This window comes from Microcebus murinus, chromosome 8 (assembly GCF_040939455.1).
Source record: "Microcebus murinus isolate Inina chromosome 8, M.murinus_Inina_mat1.0, whole genome shotgun sequence".
Taxonomy (NCBI): Eukaryota; Metazoa; Chordata; class Mammalia; order Primates; family Cheirogaleidae; genus Microcebus; species Microcebus murinus.
Genome location: NC_134111.1, coordinates 96,506,884 through 96,532,968, shown reverse-complemented (window position 1 = coordinate 96,532,968; position 26,085 = coordinate 96,506,884). Strand labels below are relative to the sequence as shown.

The 26,085-nt window shown below is 37.0% G+C and overlaps 1 protein-coding gene across 1 annotated transcript; it reads left to right on the top strand.

The window, feature by feature from the left end:
* The first annotated feature begins 887 nt into the window (after nucleotides 1–887).
* Nucleotides 888–25,768, top strand: LOC105862878 (thiamine transporter 2-like). The gene is made up of 5 exons (XM_012749495.3): nucleotides 888–1,322; nucleotides 3,626–4,403; nucleotides 8,679–8,871; nucleotides 14,387–14,528; nucleotides 24,403–25,768. The coding sequence occupies exons 1-5, from the start codon at nucleotides 1,176–1,178 to the stop codon at nucleotides 24,574–24,576; spliced, it is 1,434 nt and encodes a 477-aa protein (XP_012604949.2). The 5' UTR covers nucleotides 888–1,175; the 3' UTR covers nucleotides 24,577–25,768.
* The last annotated feature ends 317 nt before the right edge of the window (nucleotides 25,769–26,085 follow it).

Below are 26,085 nucleotides of genomic sequence, written 5' to 3'. Positions count from 1 at the left end.
AAGAGGTTTGGTAACTTGCCAAAGATCACATGATTGTAAGTAACAGAGAAGGATTTGGACCTAACTGCCCCCAGAGTCCGCCTTAGCTGCCGCCCCATAACATCTCGCCAGGGCTAGAATGAGATGAGGGCTAAGAGAAGAAGGGATGACTGGAGAGGCTCAAGAAGGCTTCAGGAAGTGGCCAATGACTGAGTGAGATCTCACCCGGAGCTACTGAGTGGCTTTCTAAAGGGCGCCCTTGTCCCTCTTTGGGTCAGCCAACCCTGAGTCCTGTCACTCCGAACAAACGTTCTCTCTCTCTTCAGTATTAGCAACATAAATGGGAAAAATACTTGGAGTGGGAGTTGAAATATCATCCCAGAAAACTACTTCTAAGTGTTGTGTTTGAATTTTACCCATGATGTGATCTTGTTTAGATGTCGTGTAATTCTTCTTCTGAAAATACATATAAAAAAAAATAAAAATCACCTGGGTGGATGACAGTTCAAAATAATTTAGGCTCCTAAATTATTGGCTAAGCCAACGTTCACTTTGAATCTGATACTTAGAAAAAGCAAGGAGTCTATCTGCTTTATAAATCTTTACTCCCCAAATGCTTTTTTATTCACCACATTTAAATCCTCATTAAAATGAGTTTCCAATTGGTTAATAGCTACATGTTAATAGGCTCCTGGGGGAAGAGCACAAAGTAGTTGTTTACTTAGCAAATATGTCCGTCTGCTGGAGACTCTCTTTCTTCTCTCAAGTTTACCAATTTTACCTTCTCATCTTCTGCCCAAGATTTCTGCCTCGGGAGAAATTCCCTGGTTGTTTCTCACTCCGAAAAACTAAAGGAGAGTTTGACTGACTTACCTCAACAACCAACACCTGAGAGCGCTTTCTGTCAGTGACCCCACCATTCCAGCCGAACTGAAACTTAATCCCTTACTGTTTCCAAGTAATCATTAGTTTTCTCTTTGGGAAAGAAGCCCAGGAGTGAAGACTCAGGTTCCTGTGGTTTGACCTGTGACATATTTTCACTGTCACATTGATTTTTTTTTTTTTTTTCCATTTGTAAAACTGAAGGACAAAAGAAACATGGGGAAGAGAACGAATGTTTTATGAAAAGAAATGAACCACATTGATGATCGGTCATTTTAGTTGCTCTTTTCTTTTCTGTGGCAGTTTCACCAACCATGAATTGTTGCCAAACTTCGTCAAGCCATTGGGTTTTTCCCACTATAATTCTCTGCTTATTCGGATTTTTCTCAATGATGAAACCATCAGAGCCGTTTGTTGTACCTTATTTGGCAGGACCAGATAAAAATATAAGCCTCAGCGTGGTAAGTTAACTAATATGCTTATCTTCTATTCAAGTCTAGCAAGAACTATGTTTCAAGCCTTGGGTAAGAGCAAAATACTAGCACTTCTTACAATCGCTAATGAAAACAAATGGGCCTTAATGATTTTTATGTATTTTTTCATACAAAAATATAAACTCTTCAGCTACAACAAAAACGGGGTAGGTGCAAAACAACCTTACTTAATATTTCAGTTGGACAAAGCAATACTCCAGGACTTCATTGCATATTATTATTAATAATGATAATTCCTCCCCACTCAAGAATATAAGCCTTAGAGGATAATAGGAGATTTTGAGAGGGTTAGGGGTGAAGTTACTGAAAAGCATGTAAAAAATCCTCTGAAGATTTCCCCTTCTTTATTTATAAATATTAAGGCTGTTTGTAACTTTTACTCCGATCATAAGATCTAGTCCTAAGAAACCTCTAAGTCAGTGCTTCTCAAAGTGTGGTCCCTGGGCCAGCACAGAAGCGTCATCTGGAAATTTGTTAGAAATGTAAATTCTCAGAGCCTACCCCCAGACCTACTGAATCTGAATGTCTGTTTTTTAACAAACCCTCCTGGTGGATCTGATACGTACTGAAGCTTGGGAACAACTGCTTTAAGCCACTGAGCAATAATAAGAACAGACAAGGAACTGTATCAATTTGATTTCTTTAGGAAAAAAATTCACAAACATCACTTTTACAGGCTAGTTACTCAGTGAAGGAATGTAACAATTTTATCTTATTTTGCCTCTCTTTTCTAGCCACCATCCACATTCCCCCACTCCACATCAAGGAAACTGCTCACTCAACCAGTCCACCATTGTTCCCCACAATGAACGCAAGTGCACGCCAATCCTGAAGGTCATTAGGTGCTAACTAATTTAGCTGAAAGGTTTGGATGGGCTAGGTTAAGATATCAGATACTGTCACAAAAAGCGAATCTGGAATGCAGCTTTTCCCACGTTAGTGACTACACCTAATGGCCCAAAAGAGCAAGAATAAAGTTCTACTAAACTTCAAAAGCACTTGAGTAAAAGTCTATCTGGGAACTCAGGGAGTGAGGCACAGATTAGATCAAAACAAAGAACATTCTCAGGCTTAGAAAACTTTATTTCAGTTGTCTAAAAATTCAGAGAGAACAAGGATTTAAGAGGGTCCATCCCAACTTTCTTTATGTCATCTTCTATCCACATGCATTCCCCTGGTAGGAACTGAAATAATCGTTACTACTGACAGGTTCAGATAATTGTCTAATGCAACCAGTTCCATGAGAAATTGTGGCCAAAATTGACCTGACCGAGAGAGCTACTAAGTAGTTTCTCATGGTTCCTTCAGAGCAGCCTAATATAGTAAAGTCAAGAATGTAGAAGAGCAGAAGATAAACTCTGGCATGTCTTCCCCTGATATTCAATAACAAGTTGGTCATTTGTTTTATATTTATCTGATCACCCAGACAGTATCTCGATGGTCTGCTCAGACACTGATTGATGTGGATCAAAGACAAAGATGGTCAGGTTCTTCTACTACTGAAACATCCTTTATAAACCTTTTGATTCTGACTTTGAAGAAGAGTAAACTATTTTGTTACATGCTCATGGGCAACAGTACCTGAGCAGCCCTGAATTGCGATGGAAATACGGTTAAGTGTAAAAAGATCAATTCATGCACTGTGATCTCTTTTCTCAACCTAAATAGTTCAAGCAGATCAAATTACATTTTAAAAATTTAAGAAGCAGGCCAGGCACAGTGGCTCACACCTGCAATCCCAGCACTTTAGGAGGCTGGGGTGGGAAGATCATTTGAGGCCAGGAGTTCGAGATCAGCCTGGGCAACATAATGAGACCCTGTCTTTATAAAAAAAAAATTAAAAATTAACCAGACAATTGCTTGAGCCCAGGAGCCCAGGAGTTCAAGGTTACAGTGAGCAATGACTGGGCCACTGCACTCCAGTCTGAGCAACAGAGCGAAACCCTGTCTGAAAAAAAAAAAAAAATGTAAGGGGCATATAACTCAAGAGCAAGAGCTGCTCTGTTTTTACAACTGGTAGCATGACTTCATGTGTTATGAATATCTGTCATTTTTGTAATTTGTTTGCTCAAATTTCAGCTTACCATAGCTTTTCAATGTATTGTCAGAAATCCATGTAAAGTATGAAATTAGACCCACTTTTGTCACAGACCGACCAATGTGTCCTGGGGTGGACACATGTCATCCTGATGATATATGTGTCCGGGACCCAGGGTGCATTTCACTTCCTGGTGTTTTTGTCCTCACACTCCCCCTGTTGAATCTTGCAGATCACAAAAGACATCTTCCCCGTTTGGACGTACTCCTACCTGGTCCTGTTGTTCCCTGTGTTTGTCCTCACCGATTACGTCCGCTACAAGCCCGTCATCGTCTTGCAAGGGGTCAGCTTCATCATTACCTGGCTGCTGCTCTTGTTCGGCCAAGGAGTGATGTCCATGCAGGTTGTCGAGTTCTTCTACGGGATGGTCACTGCCACCGAGGTGGCCTACTACGCCTACATATACAGCGTGGTCAGCCCGGAGCACTATCAGAGAGTGAGCAGCTACTGTCGGAGCGTCACGCTGGTGGCCTACACGGCTGCCTCCGTGCTGGCCCAACTCCTGGTATCGCTGGCGCACCTGTCGTACTTTTACCTCTATGTCATATCCTTGGTCTCTGTCTCCATAGCCTTCATTTTCTCGCTTTTTCTACCAATGCCCAAGAAAAGCATGTTTTTTCACACAAAACCCAATAAAGAAGCTCCTCAAAAGCTACCACGAGAGGATGCTGTCTTAGGGGAAACTCAAAAGGATCACAAAGGACTAGGAAACCAGTTGAGCAGCCCAAAGCCAAGCAATGTGGCTTTGAGAGTTTTCGTGCAGTGGTTCCAAGATTTGAAGGAGTGCTACTCCTCAAAGCATCTTTTTTACTGGTCCTTGTGGTGGGCTTTTTCCACCGCAGGGTTCAACCAGGTTTTAAATTATGTTCAAATCCTGTGGGATTTCAAGGCACCATCCCAAAGTTCTACAATATATAACGGAGCGGTAGAAGCCCTGGCAACCTTTGGGGGTAAGTACACAAGGCTTTATCTTATCAATATGTAGAAAATGTGCTGCTCCAGGTAGCTCAGATACTCCGTGGCAGAAAATTAGACCTGTTTGAAAGTAACTGTAATCAATGCATTCAGGTGCTATAGAGCCCTGAAAAAAACAAGACAGTAAGAAGAACTTGTATTATAAGACCTAAACTTGGAAAAGTATACAACACCTATTTATTAATATTGTGATATTTTCACTGTTCATAAAAAAGAGGCCATAAAAAGGCTCAATTATTTTTATCCATATTCTATCACTTGCCAAGTAGGCAAATCAATTAAAACTCTAACAATCCAGTTTCTCTTCTCCTAAAAAGCCAAAACAACACCTGCTAGCTTATTTCACAATACCCCTTTTAAGATCAAAAGGGATCATGCATCCAGAAGTATCTGCATACTGTAGTATCTTAGATAAAAACCAATTGTTTTTATTATTTCGTTTTCTTGAACACAAAATAAATCAATACAGCTTCCAAACTGTATTCTTAGATAACCCTGTTGCAGTGATTTCAACACTGAATACTAAAGAGTTTGAAATAGAGGCCGGGTGCAGTGGCTCACACCTGTAATCCTAACACTCTGGGAGGCTGAGGTGGACGAATTGCTTGACGTCAGGAGTTCGAGACCAGCCTGAGCAAGAGCGAGACCCCCATCTCTACTATAAATAGAAAGAAATTAATTGGCCAACTAATATATATAGAAAAAATTAGCCAGGCATGGTGGTGCATGCCTATAGTTCCAGCCATTCTGGAGGCTGAAGCAGTAGGATTGCTTGAGCCCAGGAGGTTGCTGTGAGCTAGGCTGATGCCATGGCACTCACTCTAGCCTGGGCAACAAAGTGAGACTCTGTCTCAAAAAAAAAAGAGTTTGTAAAAAAGAGTTTTGTCACAAAATTTTAAATAGGCAACTAATACAATAAAAGGTTGATAACGGTATACACAGAAGGGAGGGTTTCACCCATCCCTAAAAACAGGGGCAACGAGTTGATGTCCTCATGGCCAAATATGGTTTGGCCAGGGAGAGTTAGATGGTTTAAGGTTAAACCATCAATACTCTTTCCTTTCTCTAATTTCCAACTCTAGTCTTTAAACTGTGTTTTGCAGACCATTAATACAAGGTGGGGAAACTATGAGCATGGGCCACCACTGCTAATAATTTTACATTTTTAAAGGTTTTAGGGGAAAAAAAAGAATGTGACAAGAGTTGTAAAAAAAGAAAAATAAGAATATGAGACCCACAGTCTAAAATATATCCTATTTATAGACTGTAGATCTTGAACTCAACTTAGTGAGTTGCTGGCCAGCATTTTTAAATCAAAGAATAGAATAGAATAGAGTTGGGAGCATATCAGCTTTTATCGTTTTGTTTTGCAAAAATTCAGTTCACAAACATATATGTGCTAGTTGATATATAAAATATATTTTTTCCTTAGGCAATGGTCAAAGAAATTTGAAAACTACTGCTCTCACCTTATCATTTCAAAGGTTCCCAATCAAGACAAATAATACGTTTGCATCTTTCCTTAACTCTACGTGTGGGACTTTGCCAAAGCTTGTTACCTTCTGCTTTAAGCCTGTTCTCTATACTCAGCATCCCCATTCCCCACCAAACTCAGATGTCTTCTAGAACGATGTTAACTCCAGAATAAACTCTTATGACCTCCCATTCTATCTCCTTTCCAGAACCAAGTAATTGTGCTGGCCTGTGTAATTTTCTGCCTGGCCTTTCGCGCATGTTACACTTTTATTCTATCGTCATTGGTAAGAAGCAGGGGCACAGTACTCCTTCACAAGTAGGAACCCTTGATTATGGTGATAATGACAGCAGAAGGCAAAGATCCCTGCAGGAAAGGCAAGGGGTGAGCTGGTGGGCCAGGCAGGCCTTCCCGGTGGGTGTGCGTGTACCTGAGTGTTCACTGCTTTCCCTTGAGAGTTGGCTCATAAGTGTCTGCTTCATCCTTATTTATTTATTTATTTATTTATTTATTTATTTATTTATTTATTTATTTTTGAGACAGAGTCTCGCTTTGTTGCCCAGGCTAGAGTGAGTGCCGTGGCGTCAGCCTAGCTCACAGCAACCTCAAACTCCTGGGCTCAAGCGATCCTTCTGCCTCAGCCTTCCGAGTAGCTGGAACTACAGGCATGCACCACCATGCCAGGCTAATTTTTTCTGTATATATTAGTTTGGCCAATTAATTTCTTTCTATTTATAGTAGAGATGGGGTCTCGCTCTTGCTCAGGCTGGTTTCGAACTCCTGACCTCAAGCAATCCGCCCACCTCGGCCTCCCAGAGTGCTAGGATTACAGGCCTGAGCCACCATTTTATCTGACAGGAAAAAGACAGGAAGGCTGAGCTACCTAAAGGAGCCTTGAGAAGTTCTCTGGGGGATTGAGGGTTTCCAGCTCCCACTTAAATTCACCGTTAAAGCTCCCTCAAGGGCCTTTTGCTTGAGTAAAATTTCCTTCTTGGCTAAAAAACTACAATAATTTGGAGATTTTAGATACTTTTCCGTGCACTCTTCCTCTTTCCCAAAATATAATATATTTTGCGAAATTTGAAACACTTTTCCAAAAGGCGCGAGGTGCAAGGAGAGAGCGAGCGGTGGGCTGGTGCAGGTGTCAATACCCTAACGTGAGAAGGGCAGAGCCCGGAGCCGTCTTTGAAGTTAGCCCAACAATGCACACGTACTTTCCCAACAGAGCAAAGCTTTCACATCAAATGAGACTTTGAAGATATTTATTTTAAAGTTGGGTTGTTCCACACCCACCTATTTATTGAACATTTCAAGGCCCATTGTTGGGCTCGTATTCTTCTCATTTCCCCTTCTGAAAATTCCAAACACTTGGTCAGTTAGGTCAGGGCTTGGATCAGCGTCTCTCATCCTCAGCACTATTGACATTGAGGGCTGGGCAATTCGTTATTGTTGGGGGCTGTCCTGCACTTTGTAAGATGTTCTGCAACATTATCAGCCTCTAATCCACTAGAACCTAGGACGCCCCCAGTCGTGACAACCCAAAATGTCTCCGAATATTGTCACCTGTCCCCTAGAAAGCAAGAACACCCTGGTTTGAGAACCAATGGATTAGGGTTAGGGTTAGATTTGGGTTAGGATCAGAACTCTTTTATAACCCTTATCACATTGTATTAAAATTATAACTTTATTTCTCTAATTTCCCCACTAGGCTGTACTGTTTTCAAAACAAGGACACAAAATTTGCTACCCACAGAGAAGCTCAAAGATGCTTGGTGGGTGAATGAATGAATGAATGAATGAACAAATAAAGAACATAATGATCAAACATACAAATGGGGAAGAAATAGAATTCTTGAAAAGAAGTTTGGTATCTGTCAGGGATCCTGAGAAAAAATTTTTCGAATGATGTTACAGAGGGGAAAGAAAACAGAGACAAGGACGAATAGAGAGAAGCCGTCCTTGCTAGAGCGCCAGTAACAGGGCACTTAGAAAGGATGTGGTGGAAGAGAAGGCACCCCAGATTAGGAAACTCAAGGCTACAGCCCTTGCTCAACTCCAGTGACCAAGTGTTCACAGCTTCCCATTTTTCACTCTCTGCTTTATCTTGATCAAACTTTACTTAGGCTCCTCTCTTTCCTACAGGCCCCTAAACACTGAGCAAGCACAAAAAAAATGTGGAATGTGCCCCCCTTATCAGCTCCTCCTGGGAATGGGCTGGCCACAGTGGGACATTTCCCTATCAAAGCCCGCTGACCGTTTCCCCTCGCTGGTCAGGCTTCCTCTGCAAAGATGCTGCTTATCTCTGCCTGCCCCTCCTTTGGCCTGTGAAAGAAAACCCCTTTTCGGTTTGATTTTGAGACACTTGCAGATTTCTGCAGTCAGAGCATTCTTTCTATTGCAGTAGTCTTTCCTCTAAATAAAGTCTCTCCTATCTGAGTCCGGATTTGTTTTTATTTCACACCAGGTTTCTAAGCCTGAGTTTTATCATCTGCAAAAGGAACAGGAAAGAAAAAATGGCCTCCATGGGTCCTTTCCAGGCTATGATTTATGGAAACCCAAACTCAGTTGGTCTATTTCAAACTCTAAGAAAAAAAGATATGTAGAGTTCACAGAGCTGAATTAAGTGATTTTTCACTCGAAGTTTGCAGTCAGCGTTTTTTACCATAGCCTGGAAATGCTTTAGTGCTTCCGTAATGTGGATTTTAACACAACTGCGTGCTACCTTACTATACTCGGATTAACAAGATGTCATATACATTGATTCCTTTCTTCTCAGGGGCCATAGCAGCCTTCACAGTGGGCTACGTGAAAGTCAACTGGGATCTTCTGGGAGAGTTGGCCTTGGGAATCTTCTCAGCAGCAGATGCGGGTTCTCTCTTTCTCATGCATTTCACAACTAACATTTGGGTGTGCTATGCCAGTCTTTTAATATTCAAGTCAAGTTATATGCTCCTTATAACCATAGCAGTGTAAGTATTTACCATTTCTTTCAACTATCTAAACCTGAAGCAACAAAACATGTTTGTTTATTCTTCCAGTTCCTCCGAATAGCACTTTGCAATGTTATAGTTAACGCTTCCTACAAGAGACAATGGAACTATATTCCTATTTTAATCAACTTTCTCTTGGGACTTGATTAAGATTACTAATCGGGGCAAGGGGAATGAAGTTCTCACAATTAATAAGCAATGGTATATTTTTAGGTTTTGATTTTGTCTTAGCAACGTAATATAATAAGGTGTGATTCTATCTAATTTCGACTAAGTTTAGTTCTCACTCCCAATTTTCCTTGCCTACTTAATAGTGAGAGCATATCCTACTTCTTTCTGAAATAACATATCAAATATTCTCAGGGATGTTATAAAATTGAAGCAGCTCAGTGAAACTACATATAAACATAATAAATACTGTGTCATACAGTAGTTTAAAAAAACAAAAATTTGATCTAGATTAATTAAAAAACAAAGAAAATGGGGTAAGGAGGTGTTGGATGTTGCCTGGAGAATACTTGAAGAGATTAGGTTGTTGCTTCTCATTTCCTGTGTGACAATGCGCTTCATTTTATTTAGCAAGTTAATCAGATATAAACATCCAATAATATTCTCTTTGACCTAACATTATTGGCAGCAGCATCTTTGGCGTGTTGTTTGGCTTTAAAGTTTTCTACTCTGCTTGTCTATAAAATGTATGTGAGATGCATTTCTTTTAAAGGAGTATTAATAAGGATGACATCTGAATTTTCATCAAAAATAACAGAAGCCAGAAAACAATGAAAGATCATTTTTAAAGTACTGAAAGTAAAGAACTGTTAACCTAGAATTTTATACTTGGCAAAAATATTCTCCAAAAATAAGGCAAAATAGACATTTATAAAACAAACAAAAATGAAGCAAGATTCTTGTGGCTCACATTAGAAGACATACAAAAAAAGTTCTTCAGGCAGATGGAAATGATCAACATTGGAATTGCAGTAATGCAGGAATAATAAAGAACACTGGACAGAATAAATATGTGAGTAAATTTAAGCAAATCTTGACTTTCAAAATGATAGTAATAATGCTTCTAGTTTTTAAAATATATGTAGAATTAAAATTTATTATGATAACACAAAAGGAAGGAGGAGTAATAGATTTAAAGTATTGCAAAAGCCTTGGATTGTCAAAGAAGTGGTGAAAATACTAATTTGGAATAGACTCTACTAGCTCAAAAATACATGCTATAATCTCTATGGTATCACTAAGAGAATAATAAAATAAGATATTACTAACAAGCTTATAAAGGAAGGAAGATACTTTTATACTTAATTAAAGGAATAAAAGGCAGGAAACAGAACAAGAAACATAGATTAAACAAGATAAATAGAAAGCCCTGAGTGAGATGGTAAGTTTAAAACCAAATATCCAAATATGTCAGTAAAATCATTAAAGTGTGCCTGAACTAAATTACTCTAACTTTAATACAAAAGTTAGCCAAATGAATTTTAAAATCTTAACTTAATTATGTCACTTTCAAGCCATACTTCTTGAAAATAAGGGCTCCAAAAGGTTGAAAGTTAAAGAATGGGAAAAGATATACTATGCAAACACTAACAAAAGGAAAGCTAGTTTATGGTTATCCTAATATCAGATAAAATAATCAATAACAACAGAGTGATGTTTTCATTATGATAAATTTTATAGTCATTTTAAAATGAAAAAAGTGTTAATCAACAATTAGATAAATAAAATAATTCTAAATTTGCATGCAATGAGTAACATAGCCTTGAAATACATTGAGGAAAACCTGACAAAACTAAAATGAGAAATAATCGAGTCCACACTCACAGTTGCAAATATGAACATACCTCTCTCAATAACAAGCACATAAAAAGAATTAATAATGCTTAGGCAGATTGAAATTACATGTTTAACAAAGTTGCAATGATGGACATATGAAAACTATAGCCAATAAATGCAGAATAAACATTATTTTCGAGTGAACATAAAATAGTGACCAAAAACAGATTTGGATACTGGGCCAAAGAGTAACTTTCAATAAATTTCAAAAGATTGAAATTATATAGAATAAGTATTCTGACAACCATAATTAAGCTAACATCATTAACAAAACTGTAACTAAAAAATAACCAAATGTTTTAGAATTAAAGAAAGAACATGGTCAAAAAAAGAAATTATAATTAAAATTAGAAAATAATATGAGCTGAATGACAATGAAAATATGAAAAATCAAAACTTATAGGGTACAGCCAGGCATGGTGGCTCATGCCTATAATCCTAGCACTCTGGGAGGCTGAGATGGGCAGATCGTTCAAGGTCAGGAGTTCAAGACCAGCCTGAGCAAGAGTGAGACCCCCATCTCTACTAAAAATAGAAAGAAATTAATTGGCAACTAAAAACATATAGAAAAAATTAGCTGGGCATGGTGGCACATGCCTGTGGTCCCAGCTACTTGGGAGGCTGAGGCAGGAGGATTGCTTGAGCCCAGGAGTTTGAGGTTGCTGTGAGCGAGGCTGACGCCACGGCACTCTAGCTGAGGCAACAAGAGTGAGATTTTGTCTCCAAAAAAAAACTTTTAGGGTGCAATTAAGCAGTGCAAAGACAGAATCATATGGTTTCATGTGCATTTATTAAAAAAACAAAAGAAAGGGCAAAAATTAAGTTAAACAGCCATTTCCAGAAGCTGAAGAGAACAGCAAATTAAGCTCAAATAAAGACAAAGGAAGAAAACGACAAGAACAAAAAATAAAATAAAATAAAATAAATAGAATAGAAAATAGTACAATAGGAAAAATCAGTAAAGCCAAATTAATCATTTGAAAAGACTCATAAATATGAGAGATACTGCTTATGGATAAAATGAGGGAAAAATACAAGCTATAAATATCAGAAATGAAAAAGGAACCATTTTGTTCAATGTCTGGTTACTAAAAAAAGAAAAAGGGGACATGACTACATGTCTTTCAAATATTAAGGAGATAACTGTAGATTTTATTAATAAGTTTATGCTAGTAAATTTGAAATGAAATGCACAAATTTCTTGAAAATTACCATTTTCCAAAATAGACACAAGAAGAGATAGAAAATTTGAAGAGTTCTGTTAAAGAAACTTAATTCTTAAATAAAAATCAAAGAAAACTCCAGGCCCACTTGGCTTCACAAATAAATTCTTCAAAATATTTGAATAAAAAGTAATAGCAATCTTATATAAATATCTCCAGAGAATAGTTTTTGATTTGTTTTATAAAATAAACACAACCTTTTTGCCAAAAACTGCCACAAACATTCCAAGAAAGAGAAATTACAGTTTATTCTCTCATGAAAGCAGGTGGAAAAAATCCTGAACAAAATAGTAACTAGCCATATACAACTATATATATAATGATGATGACATAGCATGAAATGTTTGCTTTATTACAGAAATGCAAGGTTAGTTTAACATCCATAAGACAATTTATATAACTCGTCACATAAACAGAATATACAAGAAAAATCATATCATTATTTTGTTAGGTGCAAAGAAATCCTTTAGTAAAATACTCAATTCAATACTCATTCAAAAAGGAAAAATAACTCTTTGAAAATTAGGAATAAAAGTGAACTTTCTTAACCTGATGAAAAAGCTATAGCAAACATCATACTCATTAGTGAAAGATTTTCCCCAGAGTGACAAGAAAAAGATAGCTGCCATCATCACATACTCATGATTGTACTGGTGGATCTATTAATAGATGGAGCAATCAGGCCTACCCCACCCCAATTCCAGGCAGTGCAGCTCAGGGAAAGTCTTCTCCCACTTGGGGAAAGGAAAAGGAAGAGTACAAAAGATTTGTCTTGCAATTTGGATACCAGCTCAGCTACAGTAAAGTACCAAGGCAACTCTCAAAATCCCTGAATCCACGTGTTAGTTCCTGTATGGCATTTCTAGACCCACCTTGAACCAGAAGGGAACCCACTATCCTGAAGGGAAACACCAGTCCTGGCAGGAGTCATTACCTGCTGACTACAGAGCCCTTAAGCTTTAAATAAACATTTAAGCAAGGGAAATGCCAATCCTATAATTCCATAATACATGGTACATAAATGATCAAATAAAATTTCAAAATAGTTCTATCTCAGAGGTTCATCTGTAGTTAGTGTTAAATGCCTGGTGGAAGAACATAAATACAATTCTTTTGTCAAGAACTTGCTGGCTGGTCTTGGGCAATGTTCTGTGCGTGGTAGCTCAACGTCTCCATAGTGATCAGTGGATGCCACCGTGCAACAAACCAACAAGAGCTTCAAAATAAGATTTTAGATAGCATAATTACATGTAATTTCAGGTACCTTGGAAATAATTTTTTGGGTTTGGGCTGAAAATCTTAGGATTCAATGCCACTCTGAGCCTGCCATGAGAATTGTGTTTCATTCAAACTCACCACATATACAAGTCTTATCCAAAACCAAGTAATCACTATCAAGCTGTTTAGGCATCTGTACAGATTAAATAAGATTCAACTTGGAATAATTTGCATACTAAAAAGAAATCTGTCATTTCATTTAATCTAGGTTTCAAAAGCATCAATCTAGTACAGCATTTGCTCAAAGGAAAAACTCTTAGCTGAATAAGAAATACCTGAAATTACAAGTCCTATTTGGACCACATGTTATGTTCACTGTGTGGGACCTAATGTTATTTATGCCTTTTGTTACATTTACTTGGTAATTTTTTTACATGGAAATAATGCATTTTCATTGAATCACATAATTTTAAAATACTTGTATTTGTTTTTTAATGTAAAGATTTTTAGAGGAGACATAAAAAATACTTAAAACTTTTCATTGGTTTCATATTTTTAAATAGAGTCAAGTTAATTTAGTTTTAGCTAAATTACATAGAAGAACTCTAATGCATATATATATATATATATATATATATATATGTATGTCTTGGCTAAATTTAAAAATCCAGTACAATTATTTTAAATGAATTAATTTCCAGATTGAATCAACAGTGAAAGGAGATAATTTGTGGGTTTTCCACAGGAAAATTCACCACTTAGACTCTGAAATTGCTAATTTAGACAATCAATGACCCAGTGATCAAATCTTCAAATAATAAAAATTCATCATATTGATCTGTTTCTACTTATAATATGTCTAATTTTAAAAGTGACTGCTCAACCATATTTATCTCAAATAATGTTCAATGTTCTCTACTTGCAGACTATTTGGAATATTTGGTTTAATTTTAAAAAGAAATGGTTAACTAGTTTTAAATTCTTGGCATACTATATCACATCCCATGGAATGTTAAAACACATTTCACTATCCCATTTACCCTTATTTCCTTGGGCCATCTCTGCTAGAAGAGCTTTTAGAAACCTGTCGACAGAAACCTAGGCTTCCTCAGCAAAGCAAATCCTTGGGCACGACACAATTCACTGCTTTGTATTTAAAAACCCACATATGTGTTCTTTTAACCCTCTTTCCATGTGTGCAATGATAGATTTCAAATCGCAGTTCATCTGAGCATGGAGCGCTATGCCCTGGTGTTTGGAATCAACACCTTCATTGCCTTGGTGATTCAGACCATCATGACTGTGACTGTGGTTGACGACCGAGGACTGGGGCTTCCTGTCAGCATTCAGGTGAGTGCATGGTCTCTGTGCGCTTGTTGACACAGAGGCATGTTTTCAAAACTATATCTATCTATCTATATATATGCTTTTTAAATCATATTTATTTATATATAATTTACATGTAGTAAATTCATACATTTTTATGTTCTGTTAAATTTGGGCAAACATAAGGCTGTGTAACCACCACCACAATGAAGATAAAGAATAGTTCCATCACCCCAAATAATGCCCATGGGACCCTTTGCCATCAATCTCCTCCCCCTACCCCTGGTCCCTGGCAACTACTGATTGGTTTTCTATCCCTCTACTTTGTCATTTTGGAATGCTATATACATGGAATCATATCATATGTAGCCTTTTGTTTCTGGTTTCTTTCATTTAGCATAACGTCTTCAATGGAATAACGTTGTATTGCGAAATATAAATATGGTGTAAGTTAAGGTGCATTCTATTTCTTAAGAAACCTTTTCATTAAACAGGTTACCTTTTCAGTAAACAGATGAAAGAACTGCATTAGATAGAGCCAGAAAGTTATTCCAGTTGAAGTGGTTCTCATAACCTACAGTTAAACGTTTTTCCTTGCCCTGGCTAAAGTTCAATCTTATTAAAGCTTAGTTCACAAATTCTCTAAGTCTACTGTGTCTCATGGACAAAATTATCATTCTTACCTAGCTCTGTAAATATTCAATACAAAATGTTTAGAATATTGAACAATCTTCTTTAAAAACAAAAAGATATAGATCCTTTCAGAATACACAATTAAATGAAGTAACATTAGGACATTTTTAAAAATCTATTTTATACTCACACTTTTTAACAGAACAAAGGATATCTTCACTTAATAAATATCAAAACCAAGATTCATATAGTTTCACTTCTGTTTGAGGTCATAAAACAAGCAACTGTCACTTTTTAAATAAAACTTAAGTTCCTGATTTATTATCTGGCTTGCAAATTGCTCTTCAGTTTTTCAGAAATTATTATGTGTGTCATATGTTCCACAGAGAATGAACTTGAAATCTGCAAAATCTGTGTTTGAATTTTGATGCTTATTAGTGACTTTCTAAAAGCTTTTTATTTGGCCAGGCACAGTGGCTCACGCCTGTAATCCTTACACTCTGGGAGGCCGAAGCAGGAGGATTGCTTGAGCTCAGGAGTTCGAGACCAGCCTGAGCAACAGCGAGACCCAATCTCTACTAAAAATAGAAAAAATTAGCTGGTGGTGGTGGTGCCCACCATAGTCCCAGCTACTCAGGAGTATGAGGTAGGAGAATAGCTTGAGCTCAGGAGTTTGAGGTTGCCGTGAGCTAGGCTGACACCAGGCACTCTAGCCTGGGCAACAGAGTGAGACACTCTCAAAAATAGAATAAAAATTTTTTGCTTGGAAAACTTCAAATACATAAAAAGAAATAGAGAGAGTAGTGTAATGAAGCCTCATGTTCCCCTCACCCAACTTTAATAATTATCAGTTCATAGCCTATCTTGTTTCATCTGCACCCTCCATGAAATTTCTCATCCCTGCCCCTGGAGTATTTTGAAGTAAATCCCAGAGATGTAATTTTTTTTAATGTCTCAGTTTTCTTATCAATAAAATGGAGAATATAATCCACACTTCATGAGCTCTAACACAGGCTAAATGCTGATCTCTAAAACACACCAAGCCTGGCCTATAGTGTCCTAAATACCTGAACATGTCTCTCTCTTTTCCTAACTGAATAAATAACATCTATTCACATTAGCCAATGTGGCTAGGATGCTCTTATGTTTTCTAAGGACTCTTACATTAATCATCTCCAGATATCTTTTGTACTTTTCCACAAATCCATTATGTCTTAATTTGAAATGAATAAATTCCTATAACTAAACTAGGTAAAGTAGAACTAGACATGAAAATGACTCATACGCCTATCCTTGTCTCTCCCAGTATGTTGGCAGAATCAATACCTTTTGATCTTTTTTGTTGGCAAATCAATACCTTTTCATCTTTCTTCAAACCAGAAGAGTGTCCCACAAGCATCAAAAGCTTGAAAAAATCTAAAATTTGGCAGCAAAATTCAAGCTTTACTTTTTATATCCCCTGATAATTTAAGATTTCCAAACTTTTTTATCTTCTTGACCAAGAAAAATATAGATATGTCACTCCTCTAAAATTTTTCTTTGTATTTCTATCATATCTTCTCATGTAGTTTCTGCTGACACCCTCAAAGCCGGAACAACTTTCAATTAGGTTCTTCCATGGAAAATTATTTTAAGCTCATCACCTAAAGAAGTTTACCCAGGTGCCTGAGCAGGATAAGCAAAAAAAAAATCACACAATTGAAAGGCATAACGGAAGACAAATACTATTCCTATAAAATATTTCCCTGGATAAAAACAAACAAACAAAAAAAGGTGTTACTACAGATACCTGGTTTTGAAATGTAAGCTTTTTAAAAATTGATCTTTGGTAGGAATCTAATTAAATATGTTTGCATTAAATTTTTAAGAGCCAATAATATGGAGGTACATTGATTAATAACTCCCAAATCTCAACTATAAATGTTCATTTATCATTGACTCTGCACTTCAAATATCCTGGGAATATGCTGCTAAATGCCATTTTAAAAGGTTGGAATCTAAAAATAGAAAATACAACCTGAGTCACCATTTTCACATGACACAGAGATTCATCAAAGCACGGGCTACAGTGACAAAACCTGAAGCAATTCTTTCATTTTCTAAGTATTTCTCAAACTCTTATCACCACATAAGCAATTTATGGATTTCTTAACTTAAAAAGGAGAATAGAGATCTTAAAAAGAGGTTTCAAGGCACATCTTCAAAGATTACTGAAGAAAGATTAGGGGGAAAGGCCCATGAAAAAAGCTAAAAGAAGCATTTTCACCTCTTCTAGAAAAAGCTGAGGAGTAATTTAGTAATAACCATTACGTTTACAGCTAGTTATGTAAGGAGTGGTAACTATAAACTGTCTTTACTGAAGGCATAAGACTATACTGTAGTATATCAATGATATACAATGATTTTCTGTGGGGAATCATGTTTACAAAAATAGATGAAATTCACAAGTCTGCATGTGAGAGGGATTTGAAGGAGTGGGTAAATAAGCACACAACATCTCAAAAAAGGTTAATTTTTTAGAATAATCCTTTAATTAAAATAATTGCCTTGAATTAGGTAAATGAAATAATAATACCTTGCACCTTTCATGCCAGAACACTCAACAATTGGTTACTTGTTACAGGATGTCATCATACCTCTCACCCCCACCAGTCCCAAGTCCCATCCCCCAATTTCCACAGACACCCCTTGGAATAAGGAACAAATTGAGTAAGCATCAATTTGTTCTTGATCAAGGGAGTAGACATTAAGACCCCTCTCCCATTCCCTAATCTCATTCCCTTCATCCTCCTCCTCCCTGAGTGGTCTTGAGGCTTAAGCCATGAAAAGCAGCTCTTGCCACCGAGTTTGGGGAACACACACAAAAAAGAAAAGGGAAAGGCCAGAGGTACAAAGTGGCCTCTTGATGTCACAAGAACCACAGCTGCTGCACTACTCTGTCTTTGGCATCCTCACTGGGAAATGCAAAGTGATCCTGCCCAGCCCCCATGGCAGGCAGCTATTACACTCAGCCACTCTGGGACCAGCTGATGGCCCTTGATTGCACGCTCCATTAGATTATCTAGCTGGGATAACTGGTACTTTAGCCTACCTTTAATTAAATAAAAGTTAGAATCATGAAAATGGATTTTTAGTTGCCACCCCAAAGGGCTTAGTAAGCAAAGGAGCACTCCACACAGAAAGATTGCCTCACAAAAAAGTCAAATGATGATGCTATTATTTTAAGTGCATGAAATGTGAATTCATTTGGATTTCAGAGAACCTCACATACATTCAAATGGACATTTTTCAATGTGTGTAGAGCATGTGATATGTGACCGTGCAGATAACTCAGACAAGAGTTTTCACTCCGTATTCAAAAACTCAAACTCGGGATGCGTGTGGTTTGCCAGCATTAGGTTCCACTCGTTCGTGAACTGGCTTTAGTGTCTTAAAGAATAACTGAAGTTGAAGGCCAGATTTTCATTATCAAACAAAATAACTACTTACATGGATTCTTAGTGAGTTTGGGTCCTGATCATTCAGACACTGCCTGGTTTTCTTAGCTCTTCTGTCCCATTGCATGGCCTCCATGTAGTCACCTTAGGAGGAAAGGGATTGAGGAGCTGAGCTTAAAGGAGAGGTGCGTGCCACGGCTGGGCTCGAATATTGTTTGTCCCCACCAAACTCAATCGGAGGCTTAGTCCCCAGTGTGGCGGTATTGGGAGGTGGTGCCTGCAAAACGGGATTAAGTCGTTGGGAGCTGCGGTCCCAACCCCGGGCCTGTTAGGGGCCCGCGGGCGGCAGGGCTCCTCGGCCCCACGCCCCTCCCCACCCCCGTCACGGAAAAGTTATCTTCCATGAAAATGGTCCCTGGTGCCAAAAAGGTTGAGGACTGCTGGTTTAGAGGCATTAACGCCTTCCTCAAGGGACTGAGTTTTTGCCTTCTTAGAATTTGCTTAGGTACCATGAGCGTGGATTGTTAGAAGCAAGGGTGCTTCTCTTGTTTTGTGTCTCCACATGCGCTCACTTCCGCTTCCGCTTCTCCACCATGTTATGACAGTATCGCTAGAGCCACACCAAAAGCCAACCCGGAAGTGGTCACCTGATGTTTGACCTTCCTCCCAGTCCCCAGAATAGTAAGCTAAGTAGATCTCTTCCCTTGAAACATTTCCTAGTCTCAAGTATTGTGTTGTAGCAACAGTAAACAGACTAAGATGGGGGATTGAGGGTTGTTTGAAATTTAAACAAATTTCAATAAGTGTTTTAAAAAATATTAAATTTAAAAATGCTTATTCATTAAAGGCAACAACCCTTTTAAATATCTTACTTTTTAAAATATTAAAATAAGAAAGGCTTACTTTTATTAAGCAACAACAATAATAAAAATCTTTTATACCACAAAACACCTAAATCTTATGGGTATGAATTTAGAATTTTTTAAAATAAATGTCCAAATTGGTAAGAAACTAAGAAAAATCTTTAGAGGCCAAAGCAGGAACAGGAAACCCAATAGATAAGGAGCCACTGACTCTGTTGTGTGCTCAAGGCATCTGCTGATTCCCCCTGTCACCTACAGTTTTGGTTTCAGTGGCATCCTCAGTGACTGGTGAATCAGAACAAAATGTGAAAAACAGGAGGAAAAAAAAAAACCCTAACAAAGAAGACTCATCCGGGTGGAGTCTGAGGAATTTAGCCCAAGAATTTGCCTTCATAAACCAGCACTCATATAATTCTAAAACCCAATTACTACAGGCTTAAAAAAAAAGCTGAAAATTTAGTTTAAAGTGTCCTGACTGGCAGTGTCATTAGGCACTCATATGTATCAAAGGCAAATAAACTCAGGAGGAATGTCCTTAAATACAGGAATCAAAATATTGTCACAGATAAAATTCCATCAAATACAAGATTATGGTTTTTAAAAATTCAAAGTAATACAAAGATATAAAGTTTCAAACAAGTCAACTGAAATAATAAATAGCAGAATTACACCAACAAAGATTTGAGGTAGAATATTAGAATATAAGATGTTTATTTAAGAACATTAGAATATAAGATTAAGAATTAAGATTAAGAACATTAAGAATATAAGAACATTAGAATATAAGATGGTTAATATGTTTATACATGGAGGAAAATAACAACATAAAAATGGAACAAGATGTATTATAAATGATTATGAATATTTGGGGGAAAATAAAACTAGTCATGCAAAGCATGACTGTAACCAAAACAATGTTTTGGTTAATGGTGGACCAAATATATGACAGTGGTCCTATATGATTATAATGGAGCTGAAAATTTTCTATCACCTAATGATGTCATTGCCAACAAAACATTGTAGCACAAAACATTATTCATGTGTTTGTGGTGATGATGGTGTAAACAAACCTACTGCACTGACAGTCATACAGAAGTATAGCACATACAATTATATGTATATAATAACAAGATAATAATAATAAATGACTATTTTATTAGTTTGTCTTTACTATACTTTTTTTTTTTTTATCATTTTGGAGTGTAATCCTTCCACTAGCATATTTAAAAAGTTAACTGTAGAACAGCCTCAGGCAGGTCCTTCAGGAGGTATTCCAAAAGTAGACATGGTTATCATAGGAGATGACAGGCTTGGTGTGTCCATGTGTGTTATTGCCCCTGAACACCTTCCAGTGGGACAAGATGGGGAGGTGGAGGACAGTGACACTGACGACCATCTATAGGCCTAGGCTAATGTGTATATTTGTGTCTTAATTTTTAACAAAACGAGCTTAAAAAGTAGAAAAAAATTAAAATTGTATTAATAAAAATAGAAAAAAGCTTATAGAATAAGGATATAAAGAAAATATTTTGTGCAGTTGTATATGTTTGCATCTTAAGCTGTGTTATTTCAAAAGAGTCAAAAAGTTTTTTAAAAATTTAAAAGTTTTGAAGTAAAAGGTTATAGTAAGCTGAGGTTAATTTGCTATTGAAGAAAGAAAAAATTTTTTATATATTTAGTGCAACCTAAGTGTGTAGTGTTTATAAATTTTGCAGTAGTGTATTGTAATGTCCTAGGCCTTCACATTCACTCACTATTAACTCACTAACTCACCCAGAGCAACTTCCAATCCTGCAAGCTACATCCATAGTAAGTGCTCTATACAGGTGCACCATTTTTGTCTTTTATACCATATTTTTACTGTATCTTTTCTATGTTCAGACACACAAATATTTACCATTGTGTTATAATTGCCTACCATATTCAGTATGGTAACATGCTGTACAGGTTTATAGCCTGGAAGCAATAGGCTATATACCACGTAGCCTGGGTATGCAGTAGGCTAGACCATCTGGGTTTGTGTAAGCACACTCTGTAATGTTTACACAATGACAAAATCACCTAATACATTTCTCAGATTGTATCCCCTTCATGAAGGGACTCATGACTGTAATCAAAATTAGAAGCTAAATAAACAAGAACAATTTAGACACATATAAAGGAAAAAGTATTAAACTAGAATATAGCACAGAAAGATATAAATGGAAAAATTATTGGCACATGTATATTAAAGTGAGAATGTTCAGCAGATATCTATTTGGAGTTTCTTAAGAAGATAATAAGGTGAGAAAGAGTCAGATAAAGAAACATTCACTGATAATTTTCCAGAAGAGATGAAAGCCATGAATTCTTAGATTTGGGAAGCCTAACAGATCTCCAAAAGGATAAATGAAAAGAAATTCATATCTAAACACACTGTAGTGAAACTGCAGAAGAAAGAAAGAAAGAAAGAGAGAGAGAGAGAGAGAGAGAGAGAGAGAGAGAGAGAGAGAGAGAGAGAAAGAAAGAAAGAAAGAAAGAAAGAAAGAAAGAAAGAAAGAAAGAAAGAAAGAAGAAAGAGAGAGAGAGAGAGAAAGAAAGAGAAGGAAGGAAGGAAGGAAGGAAGGAAGGAAGGAAGGAAGGAAGGAAGGAAGGAAGGAAGGAAGGAAGGAAGGAAGGAAGGAAGGAAGGAAGGAAGGAAGGAAGGAAAGAAAGAAAGAAAGAAAGAAAGAAAGAAAGAAAGAAAGAAAGAAAGAAAGAAAGAAAGAAAGAAAGAAAGAAAATCTTAAAAAACATCCAGGGGAATAAAAAAAACATCACCTACAGAGAAATGACAAATTGATGGACAAATGACTTCTCAATAGTGCACAATGAAAGCCAGAAGGACAGTGTAATGTCTTCAAAGTGTTTCGAAGATAGTTGCCAGTCTAGAATTATATACTAAGAGAAAACCATTTCAAAAACGAGGATGAAATAAAGGCTTTTTCAGACAAATAGAAATGGAGGATGTGATCACCAACAGATGCTTACAAAAGCAATTTCTAAAGCATGCATTTGAGGAAGGAGGAAAATTACCCCCAAAGGAAGGCATATGATGCAAGAGGGAATGTAGAGGGGTAGGGGGAAGGAAAACATGTGAATAAATCTAAACAAACACCAACTGTGTAAAACAGTAATACATATGTTTTCTATCTTGAGGAGTTTACAAAAAGATAAAATACCGGACAATAACATGTAAGTCAGAGGAATGTTCAAAACTAAAGATTTTTGGAGTGTTCTGGAGGAGGTGAAAATTAGTAGGGCAGCATACCAAGCAGTGAGGGGTAGCAGTCCATCTGGCAGGAGGCATGCTTTATCACTATCATCGTTTAGAATTGCTGGTGTTTGGCAATAATAAAATGCAGACAGACTCTTCATCGGTTTTACTAATGTTTTTAACTTAACTAGAAATAATTCTCCCCCTACTGCCTGTGGCCAGGGCAGACTACTCCCACCACCACCCTTCACACACCACTGCTTTGTTTATTGAAGATATTAACATTTCAAGTGTAACTACTAAAAATTTAGAAATAGATTACACAATTTCCATACAGAAAGGAGGAATGAAATACATAATATGGAGAAAAATAACACACCAGAATTCAAGAAATGAGGGGGAAATTTAAGGAGCAAGAAAAACAGGACAAATAGAATGGTAAAAAAAAAAAATACAAATATGTCAATTATTACTATAATAATAAATGAACTCCTAGATTGAACTACCAATTTACAGGAAACAAGCAGACAGAACTCATTAAATGCTGCCTACAAATATAACCAAAAAACCGCCAGAATCTTGGAGATTCTCTAGTTTCTTTCAAAATAAAATTCAAGGGGAAAAGAAAGAGAAACTGACAGTGTTTTAAGATATCTGTGAATCCATGGAGATGTGTGGATCTTCTTTGAATCCTGATACTTACGAAGAAATTAAAAATATCACGAGACAATCAGGAAAATTGGGACACTGTCTAGGTGATATTAAGGAATTATTCATTTTTATGTGCCATGGTGGTTTTGTGGTTATGCTTTTCATGAATCCTTTGTTTTTCTATTATAATTCTTAAGATTTTATGTGATTTACAAATTTCACTTTTAATTAAATCAGAAATATGCAGATGCTCCCCTACTAGCCAGACATAGTACATCCAGCTTTTTGGAGTTTCTAGTCCAATTTGATCTACTTATAATTTATAGTTAAATTTTTTAAAATATAAAATATAATTAAGACCTCAATCTAGAGACATAAAGAGAGTCATTAAGATAATCAAAGATTCAAAATAATTAAAGATTCCTTAGAACATACAAGCACTCTAGATGTTCAGACACATTAATATAATTTTAATATTTCTGGATAGGTACACTGTGCAATTTTTTTCAAGCATATTATATTCTAGGGAAAAAATAAATTCTCAATCTGATACACTAAATGTGAAAATGAAAAAAGAAAAGCAAGAAGGAAGTTAGTATATATACAAATATATTATTAAATAGTATATATAATATAAAAATATATATAACTATATATACTCTATATCATATATACCATACAAAAATATATACTATGTAATATATACTATATATACTATAAATATATACTATACTATGTATAGTGTATATATAGATATATACTATAAATATATACTATGTAAGTATATATATTTAGAGAGTTTCAGGACTACAGAAACAGGTAAAACTTACTGAACTTTTACCATCTAGATACTCTTCTATAAGGTTTATCTGTAATAACTCAATTAACCCTTAGTAGCTACTGTTATTATTCTAATTTTACAAATTAGAAAACTGAGACCCAGAATCCATGACCTGCTCAAGATCTCTCAGCTAGTAGTAAGGCATCGCTGTATACCATCAGTGTCAAATATCCATTTTTGTGTGGTTCATGACAACCTCTTTCTCTCTCTCTCTCTCTCTTTTTTTTTTGTTATTTAGTTTTTAGTTTACGGAAGTTATTTCTCAGTCATTGCTGGAATTTTCCTAATGAGAAGCTTTTACATGATCTATTCAGCCAAATGCAGAAAGAACAAATGTAGTCCTGCAACTGATCAGAACCCACATGAATCTGGGGACTCCATTCCTGATGTGAGCACAGTAACACAGGTGTAGCCTGGTCTCACCTGCCATGGACTCAGAAGGCAAGCTACTACGATGGATGACATATGGTGCTAAACTGCATGGCATTTTCATGTTTCATCCTAGAATAAAGTGAAAGACTAGACTATCATGAACCTCATCAAAACCACATCAAAACCTCAGCCAGTGAACTGAATACAACCAAATGATTCAATTGACCAGATTGAAACAAACCATCTACATGGCCTCAGTGAGCAACTGGGACCCAAAACACTGTTTCAACACATTCAAGCCCACCCCAGAAAAACATAGAAATAAAAAGTGACCACTTGCAGAAACATGAGAGATCCTAAAGTGAATAACATATCTTAGGCTTCTATGTCCTACCTCATAAAAGTGTCATTTGTTTTGATCTAAAGAATAGATAAAGAAATGTATGGTGTAGATCTGACACACGCTAAGCCGTCAATATGTGATAACCATGATTATTATACTCATATTACATACCAACATAAAAAGTTAGAATGTGGGCAAATAATCCCTGCAATCCAGGGCAAAATAATTAAAGAAAAAATTTAATTAAACTTCACCATGACCTTGCATGGAAAGACTAAATATTATAAAGATTTCAGTTATCAGATTTATGTAAGTTTGTTGCAATCAGTGATAGTCAATTTTCAGTGTCAATTTGACTAGGCTATAGTCTTCACTTATTCAATCAAGCACTACTGTAGGTGTTGCTGTGAAGTATTTTACAGAGGTGATTAAAGTCCTAATCAGTTGATTTTAAATAAGGAAGACAATCCTAGATGATGTGGGTGGGCCTGATTCAATCAGGCGAAAGACCTTCAGAGCAGAGCTGGGGCTTGTTTTGAAAAGGAGAGATTCCATCTGTGAGCAGGAGCTTCCACCCTTGCCTGAGAGTCTCAGCCCAGCCCTTCTGGTGGCTAGCCTATGAATTTTGGACTGCCTTGCAAGGCCCCGTAATCGTGTGAGCCAATTCCTTGAAATTAATTTCTTAATATATGTCTCCTTTACTGGTTCTGTGTCTCAAGTTGAACACTTACTGATACAGGTTTAATAATAAAGTAATAGCTTTTTTCCACTTCATATGTAGTACTGCTTTTGTTGAATAACCCACTGGGCTTGGGGAGCTTACGTGGCCAGCAGGAGTGGATATGCCTGGCTATTATGGCTCAAATAAATTCTTAACTGTGGGCAGCGACATCCTCCCAGGTGGCAGTGATGTTCTGTGCCACAGGTAGCTAAAATATCAGTGCCTGTAATGCACTTAGTGGAGGGAAGCATGTCTCTAGCTCCCCAAATGGCCCCACCTACAAGCAAATAAGCACCGTGGGTCACCTTGTTTGTCCTCAAATCTCCCAATATCGCCGGTTTAGTCTTTCCCCTAAAGCTGCGGTCCCCAAACCCTGGGCCGTGGACCCAGACCACGCAGCAGGAGGCAAGTGGCGGGCGAGCAGCTGAAGCCCCACCTGCACCCTCAGCCACTCCGCGTTGCTCCATCTTCACCGCCTGAGCCCC

Bases quoted from the DNA above. Each gene is read 5' to 3' on its own strand.
- LOC105862878 (XM_012749495.3), top strand. From the start codon at position 1,176: ATGAATTGTTGCCAAACTTCGTCAAGCCATTGGGTTTTTCCCACTATA. The intron at 1,323-3,625 runs GTAAGTTAACTA...TGAATCTTGCAG, and splicing joins AAAATATAAGCCTCAGCGTG to ATCACAAAAGACATCTTCCC. The intron at 14,529-24,402 runs GTGAGTGCATGG...TTTGTTATTTAG, and splicing joins GGCTTCCTGTCAGCATTCAG to TTTTTAGTTTACGGAAGTTA.